The sequence below is a fragment of the Podarcis filfolensis genome, assembly GCF_964270895.1.
Source record: "Podarcis filfolensis genome assembly, chromosome: 10".
Lineage (NCBI taxonomy): Eukaryota > Metazoa > Chordata > Lepidosauria > Squamata > Lacertidae > Podarcis > Podarcis filfolensis.
Window position 1 is genome coordinate 40,267,706 of NC_139612.1, and position 12,748 is coordinate 40,280,453.

At 39.3% G+C, this 12,748-nt stretch overlaps 1 protein-coding gene across 6 annotated transcripts in view; it reads right to left on the reverse strand.

The window, feature by feature from the left end:
• LOC310743279 (uncharacterized protein) overlaps window positions 1-12,748 on the reverse strand; it is a 31,379-nt gene that overhangs the window by 14,939 nt on the left and 3,692 nt on the right. For 3 of the 6 annotated variants that reach the window (XM_083573414.1, XM_083573416.1, XM_083573415.1), the window contains 9 exons: window positions 10,960-11,026; window positions 10,768-10,874; window positions 9,714-10,279; window positions 8,545-8,625; window positions 7,790-7,889; window positions 4,924-5,154; window positions 2,767-2,916; window positions 1,654-1,774; window positions 225-356 (listed from right to left, as the gene is read on the reverse strand). In XM_083573414.1, the coding sequence (XP_083429540.1) occupies window positions 225-356; window positions 1,654-1,774; window positions 2,767-2,916; window positions 4,924-5,154; window positions 7,790-7,889; window positions 8,545-8,625; window positions 9,714-10,279; window positions 10,768-10,874; window positions 10,960-11,026 (1,555 nt within the window). The remainder of the gene's footprint in view (window positions 1-224; window positions 357-1,653; window positions 1,775-2,766; window positions 2,917-4,923; window positions 5,155-7,789; window positions 7,890-8,544; window positions 8,626-9,713; window positions 10,280-10,767; window positions 10,875-10,959; window positions 11,027-12,748) is intronic. The other 3 variants (XM_083573418.1, XM_083573419.1, XM_083573417.1) reach the window with 2 other exon arrangements.

The following is a 12,748-nucleotide window of genomic DNA, read 5'->3' on the forward strand; positions in this document are numbered from 1 at the left end:
ACAGTATGTATGTGCAAGAGCTGGAAACGGCCCTCTTCTATCTGTTATTCCTTTTGAAACTACTGTGCAACAAATATTTTACTTCTTGCAAATCCTCTCGCAACCAAATTCTCCCACAACCCACCACGGAGGTCTATTATCTCCCTGCAACCTCCCTGCAGGCTCCAGCCTGATTGACATGATGTTGTGTGGTTTTTTTTGCATCATAAGCTATTGCACCATACCAGGTTTTCTAACTGTGGACCAGCCACACCTCGTACCGGTGACAAAGACAAACGCACGCTTTCATGTCGCCACTTGTAAAGCAATCCAACAGCAAAGCGTCCTGCAACCTTCACTGTGATGCACTTGTTAACCTAGGGTAAGACATAAGAGATGTGTACTTCACAGTATTGTTTGGCTAGGAAATTTGCCAAAATGAAGATAGGAAGCCACAAGGGAAATCTGTCACTAACCAGAGAGCTATTGTTTATGGTGTTCCAGTGTGCTGTGCCCCTCTCCAGGATACTCCATCCCACCTCCCTTCCCACCTGATGTTCCATTCCTCCCGCAAAGCAGTTTGGTCCATTTAGCTCAGAATTGTCTATTCTGCTTTGACTGGCTTTGGGGTTTCAGATAGAAGAATTCCCAGGCATACCTGAAGGTGCCAGGGATTGAAGCTAGGGCCTTCTGCATGCAAAGCAGGTGTGCTACAAATGAGCTATGGTGCTTTCCCAGAAATGCTGTTGTGGGAATACAGGAATCTGTCAACTACAGCATCATCAAAACCATTGGTCCATCTACTTCATTACTGTCAACACTGATTGGCAATGGCTCTCTAGGAGTTCAGACAGGGTTCTCACCCAAGTCTACTTGGGACCTTTCACATGCAGAGCATGTTCTCTACCACACCCCCTTTAAAAAAACTAGTGTCTGCAAGATATAATTGGGCACATATAATTGCAAGATATAATTAGGCTTCTGTACCTCTTGCCAGATGTAGGTTGCTGGGGTGGTTGTGGAAAGTACAGAGCATAGCTAGTTGCCAGGATTGGATAGGGTTGGGTTGCCGGATAAAGGGGTGAAATTTAATCTCTACTTCAAATTTTACATCATAATAAGGAAAGGTCGAGTGCAAACATGACTTTTCTACTCTTGACAGTTTAAGAAGTGCTAGGTTAAGCATGTGGCCTTAGGGGGAAAGGAAGGGACAGGAGCAAAGCAGTTCAGTTTTAAAGTAACGCAGTTTCCCACTTCTCTTCTGCTTATTTATTATTATTATAATTATTAGGCTTCTTAAGTCACTTGTTACACAGATGTCTCCGGGCAACTTACAACACACTTAAAAACATAAACATATTATAATAACTCATTCATACAAAAGCACATGTAATTTATAAAAATATGGATTTGATATATGAATATGATCCTGTTTTGTACCATGATAGCTCAATCTTCATCATAGTGTTTGTGCTGCTTCATCTTGGGAAGAAGAAAATTAGTTCAAAGTATCATTTTCTTCATTAAACTTTGTTCATTAATTTTACTGTGAGCAAGCTTAGGTAGTTAGCTACTTCTGTTAGCTGAAGAATTTACAACACTGTAAATAACAGCATCCCCCAGAAGGAAAGCTGTATTAGAAAAAAAATTAAATAAAAAAATAGTAAATATTACCTGCATAATAACTGGGTCATCAAGCTTCCCTTCTCCAGGCCATTTCCACTGGCGTAGTATTTCTCCATCTTTATTAGTCACCATGCCTCCTTCCTGATTAAATATCATTGCTATGCTGCGGCTGCAGAAACCAAAAGCCAGTTTTTCACGGTGCCATTTAGTAAAACATAATGAGTAACTCAAGCTGTCTACTTTGATCTTGGTGCTTTTAATTAACATAGTAATTAGCATGTTTATCGCTTCATCTATATATTCATATAGCATTCAACACAGGTGTGCACAGTGGCTGTGAATGAACAATCCAGACTTAAGAAAGTCACAAAATTATTTTGTAACGTAGCCCTTACTTTTTAACTGCAAAACATGAAGGTGCCTGGAGCATGTTAACACTGGTTCTTATTCTAGGCATACTTTACAGGAATCAATGACATATCATATATATTATATCCCATTGTGGTTTTATCCAAGGCAAAACCCCCACAATTTCATCTGCTAAGGCTATGATCCACAAATCAGCAGAGGCATGCAGCACAGTCTAGGCTGATCGTGTTAAACTAGGTGTGAAAGACTTTGCTCTCCCTTCCCATTCTATTTGATATAAAAAAATTGTGTGTATGGAATGCTTGTAACTCACCATAAGTTGAGAGAAGGATACCTGAACTCTACAAGGCTCTGATTCCACACAGCAAGTTGGTACATGGCTTACCTTGAGCTCTAAACTACCATGTAAATTAAACAAGATTCTTAAGAAAGGATATAAGAAGTGCTGCACCAGAACAGCACCTTCACTTGTTGTGTCAAGTGTTTTGAGCTAACCAATGCAGGTCATCAGGCCCAACTTGATGGATCAGTGGCTGTCACTGCACCATATATGATACAGCAGCGCCGGCTGCTACCTTAAGATGTCTGTGCTGTTCTGGGTGGGGTGAATGGAAGCTTTTGAAGCACACTTTTAGTTTGCGAGGGAGTGAGTCATGCTTGAAACAATGTGGGAGCCTTTTAATTATGTCCTACATCCAGTATAGCAGGTACCGCCAAAGGACTGTCTCTCAGTGCCTGCTGCGGTTAACATTTGATGTTAGTTAGGAAGCCCTCTGGAACGTCTCTTCTTACCTGTTAGAGAAGCAAACACTGCCATGTCCAGAAGGAGTAAATGTTCCAACTAACGCACGGTCGGGACAGTCATTAAATATGTTGGTGTACAAGCCACCACAAGGAAGATCAGAGTAACTCTGACAGACTGCAACATGTCCAGAGGGGTAGGTAAATAAAGAGTCAAGGAGTTTGTCTGAGATGGATATGGCATTTCCAGGTGTCTAATTATAATGCACATTATTATTATTATTATTATTATTATTATTATTAATTATACCATGTCCATCTGGCTGGCTTCCAATATATATAAAAACATAATAAAACACTACACATTAAAAAGCTTCCCTATACAGGCTGCTTTCATGTGTTTTCTAAAAGTTGTATAGTTATTTATTTTCTTGACATCTGATGGGAGAAGGCCCTCTACCGGGTTCCCTGTAGCTTCACTTTTCGCAGTGAAAGAACCACCAGAAGACGCTCAGAGCTAGATCTCAGTGTCCAGCTGAACATGGAGGGAGGAGATGCTCCTTCAGATATACAGGGCCAAGGCCGTTTAGGGCTCTAAAGGTCAGCACCAACACTTTGAATTGTGCTCAGAAATGTACCGGGTGCCATCTTAGCACTAACTATTGCTGGTAAGGTGGAGAAATCTAGCTGTGCAGCAGATTATCAAACTGCCCAGAGAGAGAGATTGAATTCGGCTCAGTGACCAACAACAATGCCAATACAGATCTCTGAGGACCAATGAAAAAGGTCCCAAGCTGAAAGCACCATCTAAACTCTGGCTGCTGCATTTCCCACCAATTGCAATCTCCGAGGCATCTTCAAGGACAGCCTTGTGTAGTGCAAATTACAATAGTACAAACAGGAGATTACAAGAATATGGATAATCATGGCCATGCTAGCCATGTCCAGGAAAGCTAAACCAAGCACGCTTGGAAAAAGATACTCCATGGAAGTGAATTACAGGCATACTTCCCCCACCCTCCACCAAGGCAATGGACCTGATCTTTTAGGGAAGTCCAACCACAGTCAGAACAGACCATCTTTCTGTTTCCCAGATCTGGAAGCTACCAAACCACAAGCACCTCTCCCTTGCCAGGACTCAGCTTCAGTTTAGTGTCCTCATTCAAGCCATTACTATTTATGGTATAATGAAGAACCTTTAAAATACTATAAAAATAATTTTAAAATAAAGATTGCCAAACAGCTATGGGGAGGTGGGTATGTATGACGCATAACACCAGATACATCCAGTGAATTGCTAAAAAGGTGCCTGCAAAAACGACATGCAGCCATGACTGAAACAACTCTGCTATTAGTGCCTGCTTTCTCTCACTCATAATACATGTAGAACTGAACTAAAAATTGCACCGAGGAGTCAGTATTGGGATGTACAAGCATGAATGGCTTCTGTGATGCAACTGTAAATTACTCATTCTATTTCTTGTCTACTGTACATTTGACTGCAGCTCAAACTTGCTCGGTGCTTATTCAGAGGATTTACCAAGTCTCCATCTCAAAACTTCGAAACTATAAGCAGCCACTGTGGTACGCAGCAGTGACCTATCTGTGCTAAAGTGGATGCTATCATGAATGACTTTCCACATCACCACTGTGGGCAGGTGTTTGTCTGCTCAGATAGATGTATGGATAGATAGCTAGATAGATATAGACATGCAAAGACCTATTTCTATATAAAACTTTAGACAGTTTGAGGTTTAGTAAGTTCAAGTGCTAAGGGATCCTTTCTGAGTTTTCTCAAATCAGCAGCACGTAATAATCTAAAAATTTGACATTCAAGTGTGTAGGAACAAAAATGCTTGGGTCATGACTCACAACTTTCCTTCTTTTCTGTTTGGATAAAAGGTTCTAAAGCAAGTTCCCCCCCCACCCAAAAAAACCACGTTTTTGATTCCAGACTGAACCTGCATAAAATCACACACCATTATTTGGAAACAGGTTTTTCCAAACGTCTTGCTCCTGTAAAGTGATCTAGAACCTTTTACAGTTCAATCCTTAAAGACGTTTACTCAGAAATCCTAAAGAAATTTGCTTCCTACCTGCCAAGTGAATTAAGTAATTTTAAATCCATGCTTTTTCTTTGTTGTAGGAATGCTTCCTTCCATTCCTGCTAGATGGAATTCTCTTTCATGTTACACTTTCAAAGGATATTAAATGAAGGATGATCCATCAACCAATCCATAGTGCAGTTTTTTTAAGGCTGGCTCAGCTTGTTTGATCACTGGCAACTGTGGTTTTTCATACAGGCTCTCAGAAGAGACTTTCTTACTGGGCCGCCCTTTGATGTTTTGGGGAAAGGTTTCCTTCTTGATATCACCATAATGACGAAGAATAATAGGCTTGTCAAATCCTGATTCTTTCAGCTTAGACAGCTGTTCAGTTCTGTTTGGAAGATTTTTTTTTAAATCAATTATTTACTAAGAAATTCTCTTAAATAATGTCTTCAACATAGCTAACATTTAGGCTGAAAAAATTCAGCTTTCTATATGATCTGAATAAGCAATGTAGTATAGCATATTCCAGGCACCAGTCTTCTATTCATCTGAGTAAAAAGCAGTTCAATTCAATCCAAACCCTGTAAGAGCTTTGAAAATACATTTTATATTTAGAAAGAAAAACAGTTTAGAATGTAAGTTACAAGTCTAAACTCACTTGCCTTCTGCTCAGGCAACTTGGTAGAGTCCTAATACAGATTCTGAACACAGACATCCTAATCTATACTACGTTTGACCCCCATTTTACATTTTTGGTTTTATTTTCAAAAGATCTTCACCAATTAAAGGTAAAGGTACCCCTGCCTGTATGGGCCAGTCGTGTCCGACTCTAGGGTTGCACGCTCATCTTGCTTAAGAGGCCGGGAGCCGGCGCCGTCCAAAGACACTTCTGGGTCACGTGGCCAGTGTGACGAAGCTGCAGCTGGCGAGCCAGCACCAGCGCAGCACATGGAAATGCCGTTTACCTTCCTGCCGGAGCGGTACCTATTTATCTACTTGCACTTAGGGGTGCTTTCGAACTGCTAGATGGGCAGGAGCTGGGACCGAACGACGGGAGCTCACCCCGTCGCGGGGATTCAAACCGCCGACCTTACAATCAGCAAGTCCTAGGCACTGAGGTTTTACCCACAGCGCCACCCGCGTCCCACCTTCACCAATTATTTGCCTGTTATTCTGAATAAGCACATTAATAAAGCTACACCAACCAGTGCGAAGGCTCAACCCCAGTCCAGACTTAGTGGTAAGTACTTCTGAGTCAATAGTTGTCCCATGTCCCTTTTACACAGAAACTTGCACGTCACCTGCAGCTCTTAAGTATCCTAGCAGATACTGAGCTACAGTACCAGCAAAACAGGGAAAATGCAAAAGAGCAGCTAGCTTTCTTCACTGTAGGTGCTGAAGGAGAGTGAGGGTTATATTGTTTTGGCTTGCACTTGCATAAGCTACTATGTGTACTTCATTCAAAGAAGAGCTACTGGACTGGACTGTCCTTTCCATTGGTAGGCAACATATTTACTCTACAAGCCTTCAAGCAGCTTTATTTCAATGTCACTATGAATTTTCTCATAGTCTATATATTACACATTGCTGACTTTGAGAGTCAGATATCCAAACCTTTAACTGAAGGCGGGAATTAAGCAGGAAAGCATTCCAGAAGCTTGTAATTCTAAATATTAATTAGAGGAAATCTAAGGAGAACCCTTGACTGGAAGCCAACATTCCTTACACCTTAAACTCTGCAACAAGATAGCACTCAGGACACCTTTTTGCTGACCAGGCTAGGAATAAGCATTCAATAACACTAAGTCAAGTGCAATAGCATTGGCACAGAAACCTGGCAGCAGTCAGCGCTGTACCTTCCAAAATGAGGATCAGGATTTCAGCGCCAGGTCTATGTGCCAATAGGGGTGATAAACACTGAAAAAGAAAACATACTCTCCTCCTCTGGGATGGATTGGTTTGCAGAGATTTTGTCTATATAATTATATCTCAGATGAAAATAAATCTTCCAATAATAATATAAAACATACAAGTGTAAAAACAGTTATAGCTAACAGAAGATAGTCATTTGATCTCAGTTCATCAAGATTAATCGAGTTATTCACTTAGAACTGTACAGGGAAACACAGGGCACAAGAAAGTAAAAGACTTCTGAAAATGATATAGTTATTGTTTTTCAAAAATACTTGATAGGATTAATTAAGTCCGCACTACATTGGGGACGTTTTTAAAAACTACCAGACATCATGATTCTGAGGTTGTTGTCCCACTCCTGTCAAATACCAAATAATCAATGTTCAATTATTTAATTTTCCCCCCAGAGGAAATGAGTTTCTGTAATGTGGTTTTGCAACATGGTTTTATGTTCCACATCAAGGCTAGCCCAAGACATTTTACTTTCTGAGGGAAAAGACCAGAGGATGCTGCCCCCCTAGTCTACGTCCAAAACCTGCCGGGACTGGCAGTAGATTCTTATGTCAAAACTGTGCTGCACCTGAGGGAAGCAGGAAACATAGGGAAGACCACTTGGCACACAAATTCCCAGCACCACTTGCCTGAGGCAAAAGCCCTACTCTACCTAATGGTATGGTCAGCCCTGCTCCACAGGGTCATACAGGATTGCTCTTGGGCCCAACAGTGATTGCATGAAGGCACCAACTGCATGAAACAACACTTTCACATGAGGACTTTTCACACTGTGTGATTTGTGCAGTCACAGTGGCTAAAAAAGCAGATGCTTTGATTATGAAAAACTGCAACGGCTGTCATATATGGGTCCCAATTGGAAGCACCAATTCAGGCCATTGGTTCATACAGCCAGTGCCTCCATGCTACCCCTTTCCAGTTAGAAAACGCCAGAGGCCCTGCATACTCTCCCATGGACCTCTCTGAGCATCTGTGTTAGCAATTTCACACATCTTAAACTATCTCTGGTTATTTTAGCCTGTAATAAAATAGAAAATTTTCAGTTTAACAAGAATAGATTTTAAAAGCCATAATACAAAATCCCATTTTAATATTACATTTCGATCTTTGCCATTCGTAATCTTTCCACTGCCCAGACATACGGTGCTTTCCATTCTAGGTCTTTAGAGTCACAGTCAGAATGTTGAAAAACCCAACCTTTATGAAGAAATGAAAAAACTCATAATTAGTTATCTGAAATGCTGCAAATAAATAAATTTTAAGCGCCTGTCAAATTCCAAGACATCAGGACATTTTTTGATTAATCAAAAAAATACATTTAAAAGTTAAGAAAGCCGGTTTGTTAACACAAACACAAGTATTAGTTATTGTTAGAAGTAAAGGCCATCTTTAATATTTTCTTTTTTATTCCCTATTATAGTCATCCACCAGAACCAAGTAACCTAAAAATAAAATAAAAATAGTTTCCTCAAGTATCATCTCTTGGTAGTCCTACTAGAAGAAAGGGGAATGGCAGCCTAGAAGAGGGTGAGGGCATCTAGCATAATCTTTGTCGTACACTAAAGATGGACCTCTTTCCCCTGCCCTTTGACCGTTAAGATATTTTGTGTTGTGAGACGCAGCTCTTTTGTCTATATTGTTTTCCCTCTTTTTAAAGCTGTTTTACTTTTGTCATCCCCATCCCACCCTCATAACTGTATCATTATAATGATGTAACCCACCCTGGGGACCTATGGTGAAGGGAAGGTAAGATATCTTATACAGTAAATGAATAAGCTAGCTCCCCTCCAACTGTAGCTCATTAATCTAAACATTAACCTGAATGAAGAAAGAGAGAGTGCACACATAATACCTCTTTCCTTGCATAGTTTTGATGACAGTGAGAAACTGATTGCAAAAGGTGAATCATTGCTATATTGCTGAGGGACTGCAGCTAAATAGGAGAGAAAAGAAATGTATTGATCATGAGTCCTCAGCAGCATAAGCACACATAATCACAGTTCTTTATTAAGAACTGTTTGCTGTTTTATAATTACAAACTTGCAAAGAGCTAGGTAATGGCCAGAGAAAGTGCTTATGTGCTGTTAACTTTTTTCATTATTGAATGAAGTGCTCTGGGTACAGATTGCCTCTCCTGGCTGAATACTATGATTACTTTCTCACTCACCTTGAAATGGGAAAGAGAAGCTTCTGTAATAAATGGTTTGAAAAACTGCCTAGTTTATTTCCAGTTCCACCCGCCGCCCCCTCCAAGTGCTTGTACCTCTCTAACTTCAGCTGCAAAGGCCATTTGCTGGTATTCTTCAGCAACTTTCCTCAATTAATCACAAGATATCTCTCACTTCCACTTGTGATTGTGGCCTGGGATGAAGGTAGCAAATTTCAGAGCTGGCATTTTCTCTCTAGCCTAGATGTGTCAAGAATAAATATCATTCTAAATGAGTGATGGACAACTGGTTTTTTGTGTGGTCATATTTACTGGTATAGAGTACCATTCTTTTTGCTGCCCACAATACTTTTATTTATGTGCACCAGCACCTAATTTTTAACCCCGCAAAAAGCACTGTATAGAAACATGTATTAAGACAAACTATATCTTGGAATTTAATATTCTCCATTGTTGCCTATTTATGCTATTAGGTTAGAGACTTGCAGCCTGAAGGTTTACTTTGAAATTAGTCTCAATGACAGGTACTCCTGTTTATGCTAATCAGGGACCTTTATCTACTGGGTGCTAAAGTAGTCATAGTAAACCCTGAGTTTTGGTATTAGCATAAAAACCAATCAGTTTGCTCCTATTCTTATATGTAAAAGTTGCCCCAGGCCATCCCACATGTTGGTGGAGTGCATGTAAGCCCTCCCCACCCCCTTCCAGGGCTGAAAACACATGTCAGCAGTTGCACACCAAACAAACACTTGCAATATTGTCGTCACCTGTAGTATATTGGCCAAGCTGAACCGCCCTCTGCTATATGATGCTGGAATATTAAGTATTAAGAGAAAACCAGTAAAATTCCTTACTCTTGCTTCCATTGAGTCTGTTTGACAGAGTTCCAGGATTGTCCATTCCTTTTGTCGCACCCATGGGAAAATCAACACTTTTCCTGCTTTTCCTTTTCACATTTTTAGCCGTCTCGTAGTCAGTATATTCAAATGTAGGTGGCAATCTGTTGGACTCCTGTGATGCTTGCCTTCTTCTTGGTTTAACGTTTTTGTATGCTAATTCCTGCAAATATTTTTTATTTTGCCAGACACCTTCAATGAGATCTTTCCAACTGGAGCTCAATATATTTAAAACCCCTTGTGGTAAAATAAACTTAAACTTGGTAAAACGCTTCAACATTTCTTCCAGCTCACATAATATGGTAGCAGCCATGCATTTATGTTCTTCCAGAGAAGTTGACCATAGGTCTTCTTCTGTAGGTGGAAATGTAGGTATTTGGGAGAGGTGAGCCAGAGGGTTCTCACAAATGTTTATGGATATAGAAGGATCATCTGTTTTAGTAGAAACTGGTTCTTTCTTTGCTTTACTGTCTTTCACAAAATCATCATTTCTTTCCCTGTGTTCATCCATGCATCCAGAGTTCCTGCATGTGGACAGTAAATGTATATTATGCCTTTAATTCCAGAATTCAGATTTTTCATACCAAGCGGGTCTCAAAAATGTATGTCTGCCACTGGGCTGGGGGAGGGGTGTCAAATGTTGCATGTTGGACTACCCTGATATAGACCAAATATTATGGGTGTGAAGAAGACATAACCATGTACAGAAATCTTCAGACACAGCTATATATGTATTCAGGCTTAAATTCTTATGAGAACAGCAGGACTTAGGTAAGTAGGAAGTACAGAAGACATACTTGCTTCCTGCTGGAACAGTGCCCTTTTACATCCTATTCATCCTTTAAAAAAATAAAATCAGGACAATTTTCAAGTTGCAATATTCCCTTAACAGTTTTCCCATTTGAACTTTCCAACCAACAAAAACGGGGGAAAGACTACATTTTAATACAATATATCAATTCATTAATGCATTCAATCAGTTACTGCAATTTAAGTACGTCACCACTATTACCTGTGAATTTCATGAGGATCTGGATCTGTGCTGATTAAATTTATATCAACAAAGTGTTCTCCTGGTTCTATTTTCATATTTCGCTTTTGTTTACCGGTAGTTTTGAGCTAAAATAAAATACAGGATTTTATTAAACCCTTAGTAGATTTCGAGAGAGCAATAATAACATACCAAATATGAGATGGGAAGTACCTGGTCGAAGAAATATATGGGTTCTTGTTCCAGGGTTTCAGCCATTTCTCTTAGTAGGATTATGTGCCTACAGAGATAAAATATGAATATACCAAGAAAAATGGGACACAAGAATACAAATGGTTGCATTTTTTAATGAAATATAACCAAGACAAAAAAATTTAAAAAAAATGTCCAGTAGCACCTTAGAGACCAGCTAAGTTTGTTCTGCGTATAAGCACAAACTTAGTTGGTCTCTAAGGTGCTACTGGACAATTTTAAATTTTTTAAAAATTTATTTTGACTGCATCAGACCAACACGGCTACCTACCTGAATCTATAACCAAGACAGATTTGATGTTCCTAAAGTAGTATCTAACAGAAACTGAAAACGCAGCAGGCCTTCTCAAGTGTACAACTGTGCACATAGAGCTCTCATGGGGGAAGTATTTTGCATTCTGCATTCTTATCAGTGGAGTGAGACTTGTAGCTAATGAATGACACCTGTAGCCATTTAATTGGTGTAATGTGGTATAGTGTGTTTGTGTGTGTGTATATATATATACACACAGTTTGGAAATAGTTTGACTTCTTTGCAATGGGGTACTAATTTTATGCAACTCCTTGCAGAAGTGAGATCTGAAACATATTTGAACCAGGTGAAGAAAGGAACAGTTGTGGTAGAACAACTAGCTTTCAAATATGGACATTAAGACAAAACTAATATTGCAAATCTATTGCTTCAAACGAAATACAAACTGATCTGAGGATCCAATTGACACAACTGCCATTTCTAGTGTTATGCCAAAGACTGCCTGCATTTGAAACCAAAATAAACATTAAATTGTTTCCTAACTTCTGTGAATAAAATTTGTTTATGTATCCAGTGTGTTTATTTGTAGCTTGACTAGTTAATACATATTTTCACATTAATTAATTTTGGCTTTGATTCTATAACATAAAAATAATATTAAGGGCATATTATTATACAGACTGATATAAACTTATAATACATACACTTCTGAATTAAGGCTGACAAGCCATCTGTCTCATAGTAGGTCAGGAATATATGTTCACCTTTTACAGCTGTATCATTGCTTTAAAGCCATAATCTTTATTATACCTAATACTGAACAGATCATTTGCTTTAAATGTGACTGTTCTGGAGCCAAGCCAATGGTTTTAAGAATGAGACTAAAATTACTGTATATTGCTATTTCAATAAAGTTGAAATAATTTTTCAACTTTAAAAAATTAGCCAATCATTTAGCAATGCAAATGGATTGCAATGGTTGCAAACTCAACTCCTTTCATTGACAAACACGTCTTCAAAAATAAAACAAAAAAGTATACAAAGATATTTTGATGCATTAAAAACAATGTAAACTCCATAGTTATGCAACTCCTTTGTGACATTTTGTAGTAGTGAACATGCTGGATATTACGTTATTGAATTTTCCAGGCTGGATATTAAGTTAAAGGCGGGGGCAGGGAGAGAAAGGTGGCTTGATGCTGAAGCCACAAAGCCTGCGTTTAGTCACAGTCTTTAAGTTGGGGTGTAAGAGAACACTGCAGATGGCAGGTCCACACCATACATTTAAAGCACATCCAAGGCACATATAAAGCACATGACTTCCCTGAAGAATCCTGGGAACTTCAGTTTGTTAAAGATGTTGTCCATGAGCAGGGCCGGACTTAGGTTTGATGAGGCCCTAAGCTACTGAAGGTAATGGGGCCCTTTATATGTCCAACTGTCCTTTCTCAACAACAAATTGTAGCTGTTTTTTGTGTTGCATATATGCTATATGGT